At 43.0% G+C, this 20,382-nt stretch overlaps 1 protein-coding gene across 13 annotated transcripts in view; it reads right to left on the bottom strand.

Annotated features, from left to right (window-relative positions):
* Positions 1–149: 149 nt before the first annotated feature.
* Positions 150–20,382, bottom strand: part of tnikb (TRAF2 and NCK interacting kinase b) — a 42,194-nt gene continuing 21,961 nt past the window's right edge. For 9 of the 13 annotated variants that reach the window (XM_058623014.1, XM_058623038.1, XM_058623047.1 and 6 more), the window contains 16 exons: positions 19,213–19,467; positions 18,486–18,592; positions 18,179–18,294; positions 17,923–18,014; positions 17,735–17,758; positions 15,503–15,684; positions 15,289–15,409; positions 13,497–13,602; positions 9,371–9,553; positions 9,136–9,279; positions 8,389–8,523; positions 8,162–8,262; positions 7,858–8,007; positions 6,729–6,888; positions 4,278–4,417; positions 150–3,223 (listed from right to left, as the gene is read on the bottom strand). In XM_058623014.1, the coding sequence (XP_058478997.1) occupies positions 3,140–3,223; positions 4,278–4,417; positions 6,729–6,888; positions 7,858–8,007; positions 8,162–8,262; positions 8,389–8,523; positions 9,136–9,279; positions 9,371–9,553; positions 13,497–13,602; positions 15,289–15,409; positions 15,503–15,684; positions 17,735–17,758; positions 17,923–18,014; positions 18,179–18,294; positions 18,486–18,592; positions 19,213–19,467 (2,100 nt within the window). In that variant the 3' untranslated portion in view covers positions 150–3,139. The remainder of the gene's footprint in view (positions 3,224–4,277; positions 4,418–6,728; positions 6,889–7,857; positions 8,008–8,161; positions 8,263–8,388; positions 8,524–9,135; positions 9,280–9,370; positions 9,554–13,496; positions 13,603–15,288; positions 15,410–15,502; positions 15,685–17,734; positions 17,759–17,922; positions 18,015–18,178; positions 18,295–18,485; positions 18,593–19,212; positions 19,468–20,382) is intronic. The other 4 variants (XM_058623022.1, XM_058623105.1, XM_058623113.1 and 1 more) reach the window with 2 other exon arrangements.

The following is a 20,382-nucleotide window of genomic DNA, read 5'->3' as shown; positions in this document are numbered from 1 at the left end:
TGTGTTTCCATGTTTCAGTGATTAAATTGTCCATTTAAATATGAATATCTTCTCTCTCTGCTCATAAATATGTGGTGGACGACGAAAAGCAAAATAAAATTATGTTGACAAACTGATGGAGGTGAAGAAAAGAGTGGAGGCCGTGCTGCTGCTGTACAAGGAGAGGACATTTATTGTACAATTTCCAACATCACAGATGTGTGTCACCAGACTTGAGGTCGTCTTCTGACTGATTCAGGTGATTCAGACGAGGTGAAAACATACACACACATGCATGCCACACACACACCTGCTCGCCTACACACTCACGCACACACACACTCACGCATACACGTTCACAGTCTTTATACGTACAAAAATTGAAATACAAATACAAATAATACCACAATAAAAACATTGTATTCTTTTTTTTTAAGAAATTCTTATAGCTATGTTCTCTATTCTGTAGAAAGACAACTAAGCTTTATTAATAATAATAATAATAATAATAATAATAATAATAATAATAAGTGAACATAATTTTTTTCCCCGTCTGCCTCTAAATGGTCGGTAAGATATCATCAGAAAGAAAATTCTTACAGTATCTCTCTCTCTTTACATATATTTATATCTTAATTTGTCGTCTATGACCTCTCAAATTGACCCCGCCCCCTCCTCACCTTTATTCACAGGGTGTCAAATAACATCCCGCACATGTAAAAGGCTTCAGCCGCACTAGACGCCACCGCGTCGCTTACACTTGTTCAAAAAGAAATGAGCAAACGGAGAAGGACAATATAGAAAAGTGGAATGGAAAAATGTGACGTGATCCAGTGTACCAGATTAAAGTCCAGATGTGAAGAGAAGTTCCAAAAAGTTTATCTCTCACCATCCCAGGACCTGCCAGTGTTCACTTCAACAGAACGTGATGAACTACAGAGAACGTCTTCATTCGTACAAAAACCTTCCTTCTCATGTTCTGAGACTTTTTGTCCTTACGTTAACATTTACGTGAGTATTTACACGAGTGCGGTGAACAGTAAAAATGTGCAGAAAACAAACAGGAGGCAGTGAAGCTAAAAACATAGACTGTATGTAAGAAATGGACGTTGTCTTCTGGTCGCAAAACAAAACCCCCAAAAATTCACAGACGTCACCTGGAACCGGGCTCCTATTGGACAACACCAGCTGTCAATCACGTAAAACGTCAGAAATATGATATTACAAAGACAAAAAAAAGTGTATTTCCTAACATGTATTGCATCTATTTCGACAAGGTGGCAGCAGTAGGTGTTTTCTTATTCAGGTGTTCAGGAGTGATGTCAACCTCATGTTCAAGACAAGAAGTCACAGAAGTATGTCGGGCTAGCTGTTACCGATAATACCAGCCGACAAAAAACGCTCAATGTGGTATTTTTTTGCGCAGATTTGCAAATTTGTGACTGATTCACTGAGAAACAAAAACCACAAAGGTGCTACTTGCGGTAAAAGTAGCAGTGTTTCTACGGTGGTGAAGTTTTGGTAAAGTTGCTCCAAGTTTCCAAGTTGGAAATTCCGAGTTCCGACTACAAATAGAATTCATCAAAAAAGTGTTGGTGACCGGCCGCTCAGGTCAAGCCTCCAGATTTAGTGATTTAACCAGCATCAATGTCGACAATGAGACGTCACTCTGCAATCAGGTTGCTATCGGACAATACAAGGTGTCGCCCCCTGGTGGCCAGTCAAAGTAAATAGTTCCTTCCACACTACAGAAACCAGAAGACTACGTCCACATTTTTTTTCAAATCGACCGTCTACTCCTGGTGTGCGATTTGATGTGATGTGTGATTTTGTGATTGTGTGTCTCTCGCAGCGATAATAACAATATCTACAATCTGAAAAACACGCCAGGAAACCGCTGTTTTTCGGGTAACGGAAAACACATTAACCACAGATTTCTGACGCCTCGGATGTCACTTTATTTATTTATTTATGTACTTGTCTTTCTATTTTTTTTGCTACAAAAGTCATAGCGTGTTCCAGTTGCCCTTGGAAGTCGCAACCGGGAGCGGCATCACAGCTGTTTGATGTCACAGGTTTCTCTACGTTCACACTAAATTCTGCTCCGGAGACAAAAAAATACCCAGAAATATAAAATGCTGCTGGCTCTGGTTGTGTTTGAAAACTTAAAGGTAACAATAACACAATTATCACATCACATCGTTTCTCAACGACTACGATGTGACGACAAAACACAAAACTTTCAGTTTCCCTTCTGAAGAACGTACACAATTACTTTCATTGTTGATTATTTTCTTCATTCATCGTTTGCTCCCTTAAAAAAGTCGGAAAATATTGATCAGTGTTTGTCAAACCTGGAAATGATGACACTTCCAATGTCACAAACGTTTGAATGATTTCTTTGTTTAAATGAAGCAAAGAAATCAGAAAGTATTCACATGTAAGAAGCTGAAAAATCTGAAAACGTAACTTTAATTATACTGAAAACACTCATCGTTGGAACTCACTATCATTAGTGTGGATGTAGCCTGTTTTAAATAAAGGTTCAAATTTAAAGATTCTGGGATGTTACGACCTCCCTGCACCACTGGAACACACAATAACGAAAAAAAACGGCTTCGGACGATTGTGAACTTGGCTCGCTGTCGCGTCTCGTTGCGGTGGAAAAGATGAAGCTAGTGTGTCCACACACACAAGGCCAGACAGGAAAACACCTCAGCGTGGACATTGTGTGGACTTCACGTCCGCCGCGTTGCGTTGATGTCGACGTCACTTATGCTACGTTAACAGATACCAAAGTTCGTACTCACTAAGACGACACCGTGTGGCAGAGGACGTCGGGAAACCCTGTGAGAAAATCACTCATGTGCTACACAAAAGAACTCCTCCATTCAATCCAATGGGAAAGTCAAAGGCGACACGGGCGCGGCGTCCATGTCCTTTAACGTCCTCAGGGACAAACGTCACCGTGGTCCAACAGTCCGCAGAGAGAGAGAGAGAGAGTGAGGCTGTGGCGCCCCCTACAGGTGTGGGGTCCAGCAGCTCGTCGTATATCCTCAACACACACATAGTCTCACACACACACACACACAAACACACACACAATTCCCTCTCTCCTGATGGTGGGCGATGTTCTCAGCAAAGACGAGGAGGTCAAAGGTTACCAGTTCATCATAGAGCTTCTGTTCAGGGTCATGAAGAAGACTTGGCTGCTGCCGCCGGAGCGAACTGAGGCGAAGAAGACCTGCAGAGAACAACAGGTGTGTGTGTGTGTTAGACTTCGTACGTTTACGAAAACAGGGGAAGAAAAAAGATGTAATCATTCCCCACGTCAGCTGATATTTAGATGTTATTTTCAGCAGAAACAAACAAGTGGAGTAGCTTTTATTTTGGCTAACTTTTAAGAACATGAAACATTCACAACTTCCCGGTCAGCAGTTAAGGGGGAAACTTAATGATAAGGGTAAGTTTCCCTTAGTGAATCTGGACACTAACTTGAGCTTCAAAGCTAATGAACTTAAATATCTTATTATTTTACGTGCTTTTACTGCGATGTCTTGGCGTTCTCTGGGGTAGAACGAGGGGGAAAGTTTATCGTAAAGTTGAGGGATGGAATCATAAAGAAAGACTTTGTAGAGCATTCAGTTACTGACGTCACGCCACTAAGGTGACGCCATTTTGGCAGGAAACCACACTGTTTACGTCCAGAGACGTGCTTTTATTGTGATGTGTCAGCGTTTATCGTAAAGTTGAAGATATGTCGTAATGCCGCAGGTCTGGAATAATGTCCATCCTCGTGAAAAGCACCAGTCTGTTGGGTTTTTTACTCGACCTCTGCGGATTTCAAGTGACCGTGAACTTTTAGATCTTTTCCTGCCAACATGGTGGAGTAAACAAACAGAGTCATGTGACGTCCAGAGCTCTATACTCAGCCTCAAGCCTCGGAAAATTGACGGATAAAGTTGAAAAGAAAGACTCTAAAGAGCGTTTAGTTACTGACGTCACACAACTAAGGTGACGCCATTTTGGCAGGAAACCACACTGTTTACATCCAGAGATTTGCGTTTACTATGATGTGTCAGCATTCTCTGGAGAGAAATGAGGGAAAGTTTACTGGAACGTTGAAGACATGTCGTAATGCAGCAGGTCTGGAATAATGTCCATACTCATGAAAAGCACCAGGGGGCAGTAGAAGCATCAGATATATTCAGTCTGGATTTTAAGTGGACTTTGATCGTTTCCTGCCAACATGGCGGAGTAAACCAACTCTCCGACCAGTTGAAAAATCGCTGAGTCACCTTGTCGTTCCTCTCTGACAGGAACTTCAATCGCTGAGCTCGCTTGTGCATGAAAACTCCGTCGAGGTGTCCCGTCTCCACGGAGCGGATCTCAATGGCCTTCTCTCCCCAGCCCATGATCTGGTTGGAGTGGATGTAGGCTGCACACACACACACACACACACACACACACAGAAAAGAAGGTGTATTTTACAGGAGAAAGACTCAGGACTTGTCTCACACCCAAGCCACTCACACCACCACCACCACCACCACCACCACCAGCTCCTCCTCCTCCTCCTCCTCCTTCTCCTCCTCCTCCTCCTTCACCTCAGGGAGGAAATTATTGCAGCAGTTTCTGAGTAAATCAAATAATCTTTTTACGTGAAGAGGACGCTTGGATTTTTGAAAAGATGTGGTCGCAGGCACACGGAGAGCGGTACGAGTCTGCTTCCCCGTTCCTCTGTTGTAAGAAATGAAAACTTTGTCGCTATAATAACTCTAAAATACTTCCTGTTTCCTGTTCGAAAACCGAGTAAGATCCACGTCAGTTTAAGTCTATGACGTCTTAAGAACACAATCATGTCTTTATCTCACTGAGAGACAGACTTTTCACACAGCAAACTGAAATTTGTAAACCACTCACTCTCCCACACCAAACCCCATAGAGAAAATCAGTGATTTTAGCTTGTGGGGACACAGGAGCTGCTAGTCTACTGCTGCCTCGTGTGGTCACTTTGTGTCACTGAGGTTAATCTGAACAAAGGACTTCAAATGCTGAAGTGTTAAAATAAGACATTTGAACTTAGTGATGGAGGCAGAAGTGGATCAACACCAACAACAGAATACCTGTGTGCTGTGATGTTAAAATCACTGATTTTCTCTATGGGGTTTGGTGTGGGAGAGTGAGTGGTTTGCAAACTTCAGTTTCCTGTTGGAAAAGTCTGTCTCACAGTGAGATAAAGACATGAACATGTTCTTAAGACATCGTAGACTTAGACTGACGTAGATTTTACGAGGTGAGTCTTCAGCAAAGTAGCTAGGGGGCGCTCATTACCCAATCGACTCTAACTGTGTGTCCTGACCCCTATACAATCACACTTTAAAAAAACGGAACTATCCCTTTACAAGCATGTCTGAGCAGGAGAGAACTTCCAGATCTTAAAGCTGTTTTCAGCAGGGGCCTCCAGGTGGCGCTGACCTGCTGACGCGTGTGTTTCTGCTTCTCTTCTTGTGTTTTTTTGTGTGTGATGAAAATAAAAGGCTGACGAGCGTGAGGATCAACGATCGGCTCAGTGTCCGCAAAATAAAAAACGCCACCGTGCAGTTTTTTTGTTTTTGTCTGGAGGGTCAGGGGGCGTCAGAGTGAGGGGGTGAGGGGGAGGGGCAGAGGGCCCGGGGCGGGCTTGGCTGTGAGAAAACTCTTGACAATAAAAACACAAACAGACGTGATGTTGTCCACAGAGTCTCAGGACCAGCACGGACACACACACACACACACACACACACACGTCGTGTGAGTGATTCATACATTATAGAGAGATTCCGACGCAGTCAAGCAGCTTTCATCTTTCTCTCCTCACTCCAGCTCAACAGCAGTTTGTTGTTGTTATTTTCTGTTCCTGAGCTCGAGCCGGCGAAGATGAAAGAACACCACACACACACACACACACACGGAACACAAGAGCATTTCCGCCAACACACACACACTATATACTGTGGAGTGTGTGGAGATAATGCTCTATTGTCGACTCGTGCAGAACATGAATATTTGAACACTCGGCATTAAAGGGATACACAGAGTTTTTGGGTTGTTCTGTCGACTTAAATGGAAAAGTTCAGTTGTTGTGTGAGGTGTAGACACACAAGTCAGAGCTGATTGTGTTGAGAGCGCCCCCTGCTGCTGAGAACCAGCCAGCCAGTGACCACACGGCTGCCGGCAGAGAAAGAGACACAAGGAAAAACAACACTCACTCTCCCACACCAAAGCCCATAGAAAAAATCAGTGATTTTAACATCACACACACAGGAGTTGTTGATCCACTGCTGCCTCCATCACTGAGTTCAAATGTCTTATTTTGTCAATTTGGCATTTGAAATCCTTTGTTCAGATTTACCTCAGTGACACAAAGTGACCACACGAGGCAGCAGCACACCAGCAGCTCCTGTGTCCCCGCCAGCTAAAATCACTGATTTTTTCTCGGGACTTTGGTGTGGCAGAGTGAGAGAGTTTTCCTGCTGGCAGCCATGTTTCCACTGATGTAGTACCTCAGTGTATGCACAGGGGGGCGCTCACGCAATCACTATCTCTTCAACTTCCAGTAAAACTTGATGTATCCCTTTAAAGAGTCATGAGAACAGGTGTGAAAGTGAAAAAAAAGAGAGGAAAGTGCTGATTTGAATGCAGAAGGGGTGTGACCGTCTACAGAGGTCAGAGGTCAGGGAAGGAAGCGAGCTGATTGGTTGACGTACCGACGGAGGTGGGCATCTCGCCCCACTGCAGCACCACGTCTTTGGTGATGCGTCCGTAGGTGTTGACGTAGACGCCCTCGTCCTCGTAGCACAGCAGCATCTCCATGCCGTCCGTCTTGGGCAGAACCACGATGGCGTGCGGGGTCACCTGACCCTGAATCTGCCGGGGGTGACACACGGGAAGGAGGGATGGGGGGCGGGGGTGGGTGGAGGCAGGGGGCGTGGTTAGGAGCTGTCGTGAGCCGAAATGGACGCCCCCCCATAAACCCCGCCTCCCCCTCCCAACCCCCGAAAGAGAAGAAACTGCTGCAACAATCAAGAGTCTCCCACTCTTCAAAGCACATGGAAACAGACATGTGACTCGTGTCTGCTTGGGTTGCTATGGTTACCGTCTCCTTCACATACACACCCCCCCCCCCCCCCCCACATCTGTGTCTAACTGGAACCAGAACAGGAGACGGTCACGCCCCTGTAGACGGTCACACCCCTCGCCCACACATTCACTCAGGAAACAGGAAACTGAAGTTTGTGAACCACTCACTCTCCCACACCAAACCCCATAGAGAAAATCAGTGATTTTAACATCACAGCACACAGGAGTTGTTGATCCACTGCTGCCTCCATCACTCAGTTCAAATGTCTTATTTTGTCACTTCGGCTTTTAAAATCCTTCATTCAGATTGACCTCAGTGACACAAAGTGACCACACGAGGCAGCAGAGGACCAGCAGCTCCTGTGTCCCTGCCAGCTTAAATCACTGATTTTCTCTATGGGGTTTGGTGTGAGAGAGTGAGTGGTTTTTAAAGTATGTCTAACACCCATTCACTCACCTTCATCTTCACGCTCTCATTCATCAAACCAGTGGTTCCCAAACACTGGGTCGGGGGCCCACAGATGGGTCACAGGAGCTTTGTGTGTGGTCCCCGAACAAATGCATTAAAAACTCTATATACTGTGTATATATTTGAATAACATGCATAAAATAATTATGTTTTAATGAATGAATTGACTAAGCATATTTTGGGTGTTATTTGTTTACCAGATTATATTCAGATTAGAAGTAAATTACTGACTAGATTATTAAAAAAAACAAAAAAAAACAAACAAGAAAAATGGGCAAAAACCGTACATGTGAGGGTATGTAGATGTCGTAGGGGTTTCCAGAGTCCACATCGATGACGTGGAAGCCCACACTGGAGCCGTAGATGACCTTTAACCTCTGTCCTTCCTCCACGGTCAGGTCGACCAGCAGGGGCCGGTGCTGCAGCTCTGTGAACGACTGACAGACACAAACAGAACAGAGAATTAACATTAAACATAGTGGACCCACAGACTGTTTATTTAGTTTCATTTTATTTCATTTCTAACTCAATTAATCATTTTAAAGAACTTATAAACTTTGTTTTTTCCCCATAATGACATAATTATTTTACCTTGAAGGCCATGAACTTGTGGTAAGGTTTGGGTGCCCAGGCATAGATCTCCACCGAGTTCTTCAAAGCGATCACCAGGAACTTGATCCTCTCGTACTTCACTACAGAACAGAGCAAAGACAGATGACTTTCCTGACTCTGTGCCCCCTGGACTTCTTATAAAAAACAGATAATTCAGATGAAAATAGATTTTTTTTTCACGTTGTCATATTCATGAGAATTCTTACCGACTTTGTAGTGAACACAGCCCTCCAGTTCTCCCACTGTGATCCAGCCCTGTTTCTTCTCCACCTCGGGGTCGTTGTGTAAGATCCTGTTCCTGAGCCACGACAGGTAATAAACACGCAGCTTGTTCTTCTTCCCTGGTTCAGGTGAAAAAAAACCACACAAATTAACACAAACACGACAACTGCAATGTCTTTGCTCATGTATTTGCATTCATGGTTGAACGTTTACTGCTTTATCTCACTGTTGGACAAAGTTTGTAAACCACTCACTCTCCCACACCAAACTCGATGATTTTAGCTGGTGGAAACACAGGATCTGCTGGTCCTCTGCTGCCTTGTGTGGTCACTTTGTGTCACTGAGGTCAATCTGAGCGTAGGATTTTTAATGCCGAATAATACAAAATAAGAAATGTGAACTTAGTGATGGAGGCAGCAGTGGATCAACAACTCCTGTGTGCTGTGATGTTAAAATCACTGATTTTCTCAATGGGGTTTGGTGTGGGAGAGTGAGTGGTTTACAAACTTCAGTTTCCTGTTGGAAAAGTCTAACACTGAGATAAAGACCTGACGTTCTTAAGACGTCTTAGATTGAACAATGTTTTTGTAAAAACTATCATTTTGTACAGGAAGAGGCAAGGTGTGAATTAGCTTTAGCTTCAGCCGACACTCCTTAGGTCCAACAATGAGAATTCAGAAGTTCTTTCATGTTGAGTTTCTCTGACAGCAGCCGTGAGCAGACGCACTGACCTGAGATGGTGACCAGGACGTTGAGTCCCTCCAGGACGTCCATCTGTTGGAAGCGCCGTCGGTTGATCAGGTTGTAAACTTTTCCCTGACCACTTCGATCGAGCAGCATCAGACCGTTCTCTGTCCCCACCAGCAGGTTCACGCCTGCACACACGCACACACACACACACGCGTGTTTCCACGTCCTCTGTGTACACACACGTCTGGTCTCATGAATGTGGACAGCGTGTCTCACCCCATAGTGCTGCACACAGGATCTCAGAGTTGAAGCGCTTCTTGTATTTGCGGATCTCGGGCGTGTCGCTGTGCGGCCTGATGTTGGTCGGGTTGACGTTGACCACGGAGATCTTTCTGGCCTCGTTGAGTCGCGCCTGCTCCAGCTCCTGCTCCTGCTTCTGCAGCTCGTCGGCGAACAGCGCTGCATTTTTTATTTAAAAGAGCAACAAAGAGAAGATGGTCGATCATTTCATCTTTGTTTACAAGGAAAACACAAATACTTTGCAACTTAGAAGTTCAACTATTGTTGAATTTACCTTTGTGAAGTAACGTCGTGGTTCTGTTTGACTAGTTTTACTAACTTTTTTTTATTACTAAAGTTAGGGTTCATGTTTTAAAATAGTGGCTGACTGGGTTCTTAACAAACACCTCTTTGTCAGCTTAAGTCTATGATATCTTAAGAACATGTCCACGTCTTTATCTCACTGTTAGAACAGGAAACTGAAGTTTGTGAACCACTCACTCCCAGACACCAAACCCCATAGAAAAAAATAGTGATTTTAGCTTGCAGGGACACAGGAGCTGATGGTCTACTGCTGCCTCCTGTGGTCACTTTGTGTCACTGAGGTAAATTGAAGGTTTTCAAAAACAGAATTGACAAAATAAGACATTGTAACTTAGTGATGGAGGCAGCAGTGGATCAACAACTCTTGTGTGTGATGTTAAAATCACGGATTTTCTCTATGGGGTTTGGTGTGGGAGAGTGAGTGGTTTACAAACTTCAGTTTCCTGTTGGAAAAGTCTGTCTAACAGTGAGATAAAGACGTGAACATGTTCTTAAAGCTTCATATACAACATGACAAACACCATCTCACTGTTACATACACGTGGGTGGGGTGGCTCAGTGGTTAAGATCCTGTGTGCAAAAGACAACATGGTCGCAAGTTCAACTCCACCCCTGGCTGGTTATACTCAATTCCCTTGTAAGTCACTTTGGATAAAAGCATCTGCTAAATGTAATGTAACATAACATAGACTTTTATAACAGGAGAATAAAGTTTGTTAACCATTCACTCTCCCACACCATCATCGTTTTTAGATTGCGAGGAACCAGGAGTTGTTGATGCACCGCTTCCTCCATCTTTAAGGTCAAAATTGTTATTTTTTCAGTTCTGTGTTTGAAATCCTTTCTTCAGATTTAACTCAGTGACACAAACTGACCACAGGAGGCAGCAGTAGACCAGCAGCTCCTGTGTCCCCCTGAGCTAAAATCAGTGATTTTCTCTATGGGGTTTGGTGTGGGAGAGCTGACATAGGCCGTTTTTCAATATCCATACTTGTGCGTACTTGCGTACTCCCGTAGTGAGGACGGTTCTCAAACCCGGAAGTGTTCTTGATCCGCCCATTTTTACCAAGTATGCATTGGAGGTGACTTAAGCGTACTTGGGATGGCCATGTTTCCCAGAATACATTTCAGCGGAATAAAGCAGCAGATAATAGAAATATAAATCTGAAATAAATATTTTTCTGTGTCCCAGAACAAAGTTTTAACATCATTAGAGGCGAGAAATGAGTCATTTAGAATTCAAACATGTGGTTTGTGTATGAAGATCTGATGTATTTATAGTTTGGCAGCGACGTGTGTCGGAGGTGATAAGCTCCGCCTCTGCGGACACTCGGCGCTCACTGTGCCCGGCACAGAGCAGCGTTACCTCGGCCTGTCCTGATGAAATGATCCGCTGGCTCAGACGTCGCTGTCATTAGATGCTTAGTGTGATCCATAGAATTGTTTTTTGACGTGTTATTTTGTTTTCAATGGAAACGTTTTGACCTGACAGTTTGAAAGTTTAGATATTGTTGTTTTATTTATTTTTGAATTTTATATTTATATTAAAGTCGCACGGCCATTGTTTCTGTATTTAAATATAATATGTAAATATTAGATATGTAGAGTAGTATATATTTGTACACTATATATATATATATATATATATATATATATATATATATATATATATATATATATATATATATATACTCAATGTTGGGAGTAACGGCGTTTAAGTATAACGGCGTTACTAACGGCGTTATTTTTTCAGTAACGGAGTAATCTAATTAATTACTTTTCCTATCGTTGCAACGCTGTTACCGTTACTGACAATGTAAAGTGGCGCGTTACTTGTGTTACAATTCGGTTGAATGAAGCGCAGCGGTGTCGGGCTATCTGACAGCCACACATCAGCTGACGGGAGAGAGCAGGGGTGGAGATGATTGCTGACGACACCGTTGCAAATGCGATGATGATAGGCTGGGTGGACGGGTGCCCTGCTCACGCTGTCTCACTGTACGCTTTTAAGTGGAAATATCGACACTACTTCTCCCTTACCGAGGTAAAAGGAAAGAATGTATATGCAACGTGTCTTGTGACTTGTTATGTCGTCAAAAAATTCAGATACACGCAGTTTCCTTGGGAGCTTCTGCTAGCCACTAGTGATGGGAAGTCTTTTTACTGACTCAGATCTTTTACTCTCGGACAGTAAATTGAACTAATCTTTTTTTGAGTCATTTCGTTCATTTTTATAGCGGGTGGCGCTGTAGCCCTCTTGTGGGCATTGTAAAAAAGACCACGGTTCTCAAACACTTAACACTGAAGACAACATCGTTTGCTTCAGCTGACAAAGTATAATAGACAAAATGCCACAAGCTATTCAACCCATATGAAACCCTAGGAAAGCAAATACACACCACAATAAAGTGACAAGTGACTTGTGTCCTGTTTCCTCCCTGCCATTGTTGTTTAACAGCACGACGATGACTAGGTAGCTGTCATGTGACCTGAGGATGGACGCTCAGTTGAGTAAATCCTGAACTAATCATTTCTGTTTCCTTTCCTGCTGAGCTTATGCAGCTGCCTGCCATCGTGTGGCGAAGGAAGGTACTGCATGAAAATGAATGAACGAACCACTCGGTTGAGTGAATCCTGAACTAATCATTTCTGTTTCCTGTCCTGCTGACTGAACTTATGCAGCTGCCTGCCATGTGGCGAAGGAAGGTACTGCATGAAAATGAACGAATCACTCACTGAGACAACTCATTACTCCCGAGTCATACGAAAGATTAGTTCATTTTGAACAAATCGTTCACGAACGACACATCACTACTAGCCACACTTTATTGTTTGTTTACATCCTAGCATGTCATGACGTACTTCCTATTTCCAGTGTATCAAAATAAAAGTCAGTAGCATTAAACATTACAACGTGCACACTATGTCCGGGGAAAAGGAGTTTGTCCACGTCAACCTCGAGCAACTCTAACTTAATGAAGCATTTGTGTGTATTGGTTTAGTATTTGAATGCAAAGTGTGTGAATATTGTTTATTTTCAATATTTCATTTTGTTACTTTACTGAATATTTTAGAGATGGATAGTGCCCTGTTCATTGTGCAATGGTATACAGATACAGAGGTTTGCACTACTGAAAGGCCACATTTTTCCTTTGTTTCTCTTTACCCAAGTTAAGATTTGTGTGTCAATTGTGCCCTTCAATTCAAAGTTCAAATAAATACCAAATGCTCTAAAATACTGTACATAGGGTTTTTATTCTTCATTCAGGTATTATAAACATCTTTGACATATAGGATGTTAAAGAATGTAATAGCGTTATAGAACATAAAAATGAATGTCAGTTACTTTGCTGAGTAACTAATTACTTTTACAATGTGGTAACTGAGTTACCAACTCAATTACTTTTTGGGAGAAGTAATTTGTAACTATAACTAATTACTTTTTTTAAAGTAAGAGGCCCAACACTGTATATACTACTCTACAATGCTGTAATATATCTATTTTCCACATTGTATTATTTGTATTGTATATTTTAATAGAAATGAATTAATAAATGAAGTTAAATATTTAAAATGTGAAAATAATAACAATATATATGCATTTATTAAAAGTATTTCATATGTTCATTTATCAACACCGTAGGTGGCGGTAATGAGGCTGCAGCACTTGGCGCCAGCCACCGTTCAAACAGCAGAACAATACATACATACTTGCTTACTTATGTATTGAGAAACGGCCACAGACTTAGACACAGGAAGTGTCTTCTCTCTGTCATTTCAGGTCTAAGCGTGAACGTACCTGAGGCGGAGTCTTTGTCGTCATCGGTCGGTGACGTCCCGTAGACCCGTGGGTCAACGAACGGCGTGAAGGACGCCTTGGAGCCGCCGCCACTTCCCATCCCGTACTGTCGACGACACACACACACAAGCTACAGTCAGTCACATGGTTCAGGCCCGGTTAGATGAGGGAAACAACAGGACACATCCGCAATAAAGGAAACACTTTTATTTTCAAATTTGAAGTCAAAATTTCATTTTTTGTTTCCTTTATTTCTTTGTTGTTTGATAATAAAAAGTGATCCAGGTTCAGTTGGAGTGTTTCCTTTATCAGGTCAGTGGTCTGTTTTCATGTGCTGAGGAACAGAGGCTGGAAAAGTGAGAGAAGTGAGGGATAAACTGAGGAGGAGGAGGAGGAGGAGGAGACGGGATCCGGGTTGTTCCTTCAGCAGAGCTGAAGAGGGAGCAGATCTGTGTATGTGGAGTCCAACAGGGCGGGAAATTAAAAGAGCCACAACAAAGTGATTTCTTTAGGTTTAAAACTCATTTTAGATTTTACCTTTCAAATCTTGCCTGAAGCAGTCTTTATTATAAGATGTGGTTTTGTATTTTAATCTTAAAACCCATTGTTCCAACAGGAAACTGAAGTTTGTAAAGCACTCACTCTCCCACACCAAAGCCCATAGAGAAAATCAGTGATTTTAGCTCACGGTTACAGTTAGTACAGAGTACAGAGCTGATGGTCTACTGCTGCCTCGTGTGGTTACTTTGTGTCAATCTGAATGAAGGATTTTTAATGCCAAATTGTCAAAATAAGACATTGTAAATTAGTGATGGAGGCAGCAGTGGACCAACAACTCCTGTGTCTCTGTGGTGTAAAAGCACTGGTTTTCTCTATGGGCTTTGGTGTGGGAGAGTGAGTGCTCAGTGCTCATTTCCTGCCCTGAAAAAAAAAACACGACTGAATCACCAGGTGGTAACAGGTTTGTGGTCAGGTGACAGGTGGGTGGGGTCACAGGGTGTGAGTGGGTTTCAGGGGGAGGGGCATTATTTGGGTGCCGCTCCACCTACTTGGAGCCCAGAGGCATGACCTGGGGAGACGAGGGGGGAGGGGCTTTGCTGCACCAAATCTGGCAGATTGGTGTTGGCAGAGAAGAGACCGGCGAGGCCGAAGAAGGCGGCGCTGGCGACAGAGCTCCGCCTCCGTCTCTGGAGGGGGAGAGAGAGAAGTGGGAGGGGCTACTGCGCAGCCAGGGCTGTGATTGACAGGTGGAGGCTGTGTGAGAGGGTGCGTTTGTTTCCTTGTGTGAGGCTGAATGTTAGAGGAGGCGGGTGGGCACAGAGACAGGTGGCCCTTCATACAGGTTGCTATGACGACAGATCACACAGTGAGGAAATCTCCTGAAACTCAATGTTTTCTGTTGATCATTTAGTTGTTATTTTTTTGTGTTTTCTGGCACAAAAAAGTCTGTATTATAAACTTCATATTTAAATCTTTAAAATTCAATATTTTTCCTTCCTTCTTTGTCTTATCTTCTTCATCTTTCCTTTAATTTCACTTCCTACCTACCCTTCCTACCATCCTTCCTCTTTTCCCTCTGTTCCTGCCTTCCTCCTATCGCTTTCTCCAATCCTTCCTCCCTTTTTTCTTTCCTTCCTTCTTTCAATCCGCCCTTCATACCTTGCCACTTTTCTTTCTTTTTTTCCTTCCTTCCCTTCCTTCTATCATCTTAATTGACCTATTGATAAACACACACACACACACACACACACACAATGTTCCCGGTGCTCCAGGTCAAAGGTCATGAGCTCACCTCACGCATCATCAGCGTTCCGTCCTGTGAGCTGTTTCCATACGCGTCGCTGTGGCTGCCGTCGCCGTGGCCACCGCCCACTGCGCTCAGCGACTCGCTCGTGCTTTGACTCGCTGCCGGCCTTTAAAAACAACAACAACAACAACAACAACAGGTCAGAGGTCAGAGGTCAAACCAGCAGAGGGCGCTGTTGCTGCAGCTCCCGCACGCTCACATGATGCGCGGTATGTCGCTGACGGCCACCGTGCCATCGTTGGCTCCACCCTCTCCCTCCTCGTCCTCACTGCTGTGAGAATCCTCACTGGACGACGAGTAGTCGGTGACTTTGGCGGGCGGCCGGCTTGACTCCTCCCCCTGACGCAACTCCCGCAGCTCTTTGGCCAAAGCCGTGAGATCCTGAGGAAACACGCAGGAAAAACATCGTAAAAACATCGTAAAAAAATCGTAAAAACATCGTAATAACACCAAGTTTCATCCTCATACTCATGGATGAAAGAAAAATGTATTGATAACAGTTTAATTCACGTCCTGCTTAAATAAAGGAAATTTTCAATAGTAAATTCAGTCTTAATAATGATCTTTTAACGCTGATTTTATTGTTTGTATTTCACTTTTTACTCCTATTTTTGGGGGCCACACGGTGGTGTAGTGGTTAGCACTCTCGCCTTGCAGCGAGAAGACCCGGGTTCGAGCCCCCGGTTGGAACAAGGGCCTTTCTGCATGGAGTTTGCATGTTCTCCCCGTGTGTGTGTGGGTTCTCTCCGGGTTCTCCGGCTTCCTCCCACAGTCCAAAAACATGCAATGTGGGGATAGGTAAATTGGACACTCTAAATTGACCATAGGAGTGAGTGTGAGAGTGAATGGTTGTTTGTCTCTATCTGTGTGTGCCCCTGCGATGGACTGGCGAACTGTCCAGGGTGTACCCCGCCTATTGCCAGATGTAGCTGAGATTGGCACAGCACCCCCTGCGACCCTCTGGCAGAGGATAAAGCGGTAGATGATGACTGACTGACTGACTGACTCCTATTTTTGGGGATATGTGTTTTATTTGACACTTTTATTAATTTAAATTTGATCTGAAACCCATTTTTATGAATTTACTGTACCACTTTGTTTATTTATGGTGTTTTTTTATCTTTATTTAATTTATGTACAGCACTTTGTTGCAGCTGTTTTTATTTAACAGTGCTTTATAAATTAATACATGAATACATTCATAAATATATTGATAAACATTTGTTACAAGAAAGAAAAATGTAATCATTTCAAATTGTTTTACTTTTATTTAATTTAACAGTTTTATTAAGTTGTTTTATTAATATATAAATAATTAATTTAGTATAAGATAAACGTTTAATAATACTATGAGGAAATAAAAACGTAACCTTATTTTTCTTGTTTTAAGTCATTTAAGTAATTTTAATTATTTTATTGTTATTTCTATTTTGATTCATACTCATTTATTAATTTATGACATTTTATTTCTTCACCTTTCTTATCAAAACTTGGTGTATAATATTATACACATGAATGGAGAAAACAACAATAAAAATTCAAAAATAATGTTGTTTTATGTCTAAAAACGGTTTAAATCGTGTTGGTTAGGGTTACTCGTGTTTTACCAGCAAATATTTAACCTTTTACATAAAATCACTAAAAATAACTCATGAAATATCAGAATAATTTGGTTGCAAAACAAAATGTTTGAGGTGATAAATTTACATTTTCAGGACCTTGAATTTATATAATCCAGATTTTTATAAACTCAAATATATATATATATATATATATATATATACATAAACAATATAATTCATATTTTTCCTCTGTTTATGAAGCAAAAAGGGTTAAAAATGGTTAATTAAAATGGATATAAAAAAGACGTGCAGTTTCTAACTGTAACCACCGGAGGGCAGTAACGTGCACAGTGAAAAGAAAAAAAGTGGGGTTTTGTTCTTGGTTTAAATTACATTTATTTATGCTGATTGGGGGGGAAGTGGGAGGAGTCAGGATGATGCAGGCAGAGGAGGAGGAGTGGCCTCAATGCAGGAGGGTCAAGGGAGAGAGACAGAGAGACAGAGAGTAGACTAATATCTATAATAATTTCATGGACATTAAAAAAGCTGCTGCAGAAACGACTGCAAGTTCAAATGTGTTATTTTGTAACTTCGTTTAGATTGACCTCAGTGACACAAAGTGACCACATGAGGCAGCAGAGGACAAGCAGCTCCTGTGTCCCTGTGAGCTAAAATCACTGATTTTCTCTCTGGACTTTGGTGCGGGAGAGTGAGTGAACAGTGAGATAAAGATGTGAACGTGTTGTTAAAGATATTTCACAGACTCATAACTCATGCAACTACACTGCAAAAAAAAATGAACTGGGAGAGAGAGAGAGAGAGAGAGCAGGGGGGAGAGAGCATGGATGAGGAGAAGAATCTTCACTGACCTCATCTACAGCTTTCTTATAGCTCTGAAGAACGATGGACAGACAGATGGACGAGAGGAAGAGAGTGACAGTGAACAGCAACACAGTTAGTTTAGAGAGTGTGTGAGTGTGTGTGTGAGTGAGAGAGAGAGAGAGAGAGAATGTGTGCGTGTGAGAGAGCGAGAGAATGTGTGCGTGTGTGTACTCACTGCAGGTCGACTCGGTCGTGTCACCTCTCTGCCATCGTCTTTGGTGTCATGTGATGAAAGTGTGGAGCCTTCAGTCTGATTGGCTGAATGACCTGAACACACATACACGCACACACGCACAGACTTCAGTGTGACAGTGGGAAACTTTCTGGACAGTTTTTTGGACATTTTCAGACGCGAGGACAGACATGACGACAGAGGTGAGGACAGAGGACAGAGGTGAGGACAGACATGACGACAGAGGTGAGGAGCTCACCGCGCTCGTTGGATCCTCCCTGGGAGCTGGGCGTGCTGGAGCTGGACGAGCTGCCACTGCTCGTCCTCTTTAGGGGCGTATCCATGGAAACGTCGATCCTCCGCAGGTCGGGGTTGCTATGGCAACACACACACAGTGCCGCTTCATTCAGTCATTCATGCAGGAAATCTGTACCGAGGTGTGAATGTGTGTGTGTGTGTGTTCTTTGAACTTAGAACATAAATAGAAGTGAACACAAGGAAGTTCTCCATGTAAATTAAAAAGTTTACTCTTGAAAATGTAGTTTTTCTTTAACTGATGGACGTACCTGGCTCGTATGAGGTGAGCTCCGGCCCGAGGACCGAGGCCAGGTCCATTTCCCGGGGAGTTCTTCCTCACTAACGCAGGAGAGATGGAGGTCGTTCTCTGAGGAACCTGAAAAAAACATGTGGACATTTAAATAAGATCATTTTTAATAAAAAAAAAAAAACACTTAAGATATGGATAAAATCCCTCTCATCTCACTGTCAGACAGACTTTTCCAACAGGAAACTTAAGTTTGTAAAGCACTCACTCTCCCACACCAAACCCCATAGAGAAAATCAGTGACTTAAGCTCATGGGACACAGGAGTTGTTGATCCACTGCTGCCTCAATCACTAAGTTCAAATGTTTTAATTTGTCAATTTGGCATTAAAAATCCTGCATTTGGATTCTTCAGTGACAAAAAGTGACCACATGAGGCAGCAGAGGACCAGCAGCTACTGTGTCCCTGTGAGCTAAAATCAACGCTTTTCTCTATGGGGTTTGGTGTGAGAGAGTGGTTTATTAAGTCTGTTGTTCTTAAAGACATCCTAGACTTAAACTGACGTAGGTTTTATTCGAGTCTATTGTTGATGCCTTGAAATCTTTCCTTTTAAGATTATAAATAAAACACAGAAAATAAAGAGTTAATATTAAAACATGCAAACAGACACGAAAACAGAATTTAGAAAAAAAGCAAAGTTTTTTCCAACACACACACACACACACACGGGTGGCGCAGCATGCAGAGACCTTGGGGGGCATGTCATCGTCCTGCCGCAGCCATGAACTGCGGTCCAGCTTGTCGAGGGGGGGCGCCAGGCGGGAGAGGGGCAGGGCAGGTGGGGTGTCAGAGGTGGGGTCTGAGTTCTGCCGGGGCATGGGAGGCCGGGAGGGGGAGGGCGACGCCGAGGTGGAGGAGGAGGAAGAGGAGGACACACCGTGAGGGTCATACAGGGACTGAGAGCCCGAGAGGCCATGACCCTTGACCTGCAGCAGGTGTGCCATCTGCACACACCCACACACACGAGCAGAAACCAGGCAGGGAACAGGAGGAAGAGCCGGGTCAGTGCAAGATGACACCAGGATGCAAGTTAGTAGGAGGAGGTGATGCAGGAGAGGAAGGAGGTGATGAAGGAGGCGAGGATAGGAGGACTCACACATGTCAGGGTGTGTTCAATACAACAGACACCGTCAGAAAATCACACTTTTCCATGTAAACATAAACAGGTTTAACATACACAAACATAATAAGCACTTAGAATAGGATATGTGTCTCCACAGACGGTGGCTAATCAGGTTAGCTGTTAAATAATGTTAACGTTATAGCTAAGTAAGTTAACTACCAGGCTAGTCCAGTCCATCTGACAAACTCACATAATGTGCTATTACATAGCTAACAACAGTAGCAATATGTCACTGAAGTTAGCATTGTAGCTACATAAATTTAGATAGTATTTATCGTTTCATATTTTTCACTTTTCTATCCAAAAAAAGACAAACGAGCTGGACAAACAGAAAACAACCAGCTATAGAGTACGTTGTTGTGGCTAACTAGCTAGCATCTTCTCTTTGTATCCAAACAATAACAAGCTAGTTAACTAGCCAGCTAATCTAGTCAATTTCAGAACATATCCTGTCATTACATGTCTTAACTTCTTCACTTTTCTATCCAAACAAAGACTAGCTGGACAAAAAGCTAATAACCAGTTAGAAAGTACATTATTGTGGTTAGCTAGCTAGCATCGTCTCTTTGTATCCAAACAATAACAAACTAGCTGGTCAAAAAGCTAGCATTTTATTTTAGCGTGGACCACATTGTCTCAAACATCTCCACTAATGTCACAACACAAGCTACACATGTTCCAGTTTCTACACAGGGTCGCTAATGTTAGCTCTGTAGCTTGGTTAGTTAACTAGCAA

The sequence above is a fragment of the Solea solea genome, chromosome 1, assembly GCF_958295425.1.
Source record: "Solea solea chromosome 1, fSolSol10.1, whole genome shotgun sequence".
NCBI classification, from domain to species: Eukaryota; Metazoa; Chordata; class Actinopteri; order Pleuronectiformes; family Soleidae; genus Solea; species Solea solea.
This window is presented reverse-complemented; position numbering and strand designations above follow the sequence as displayed.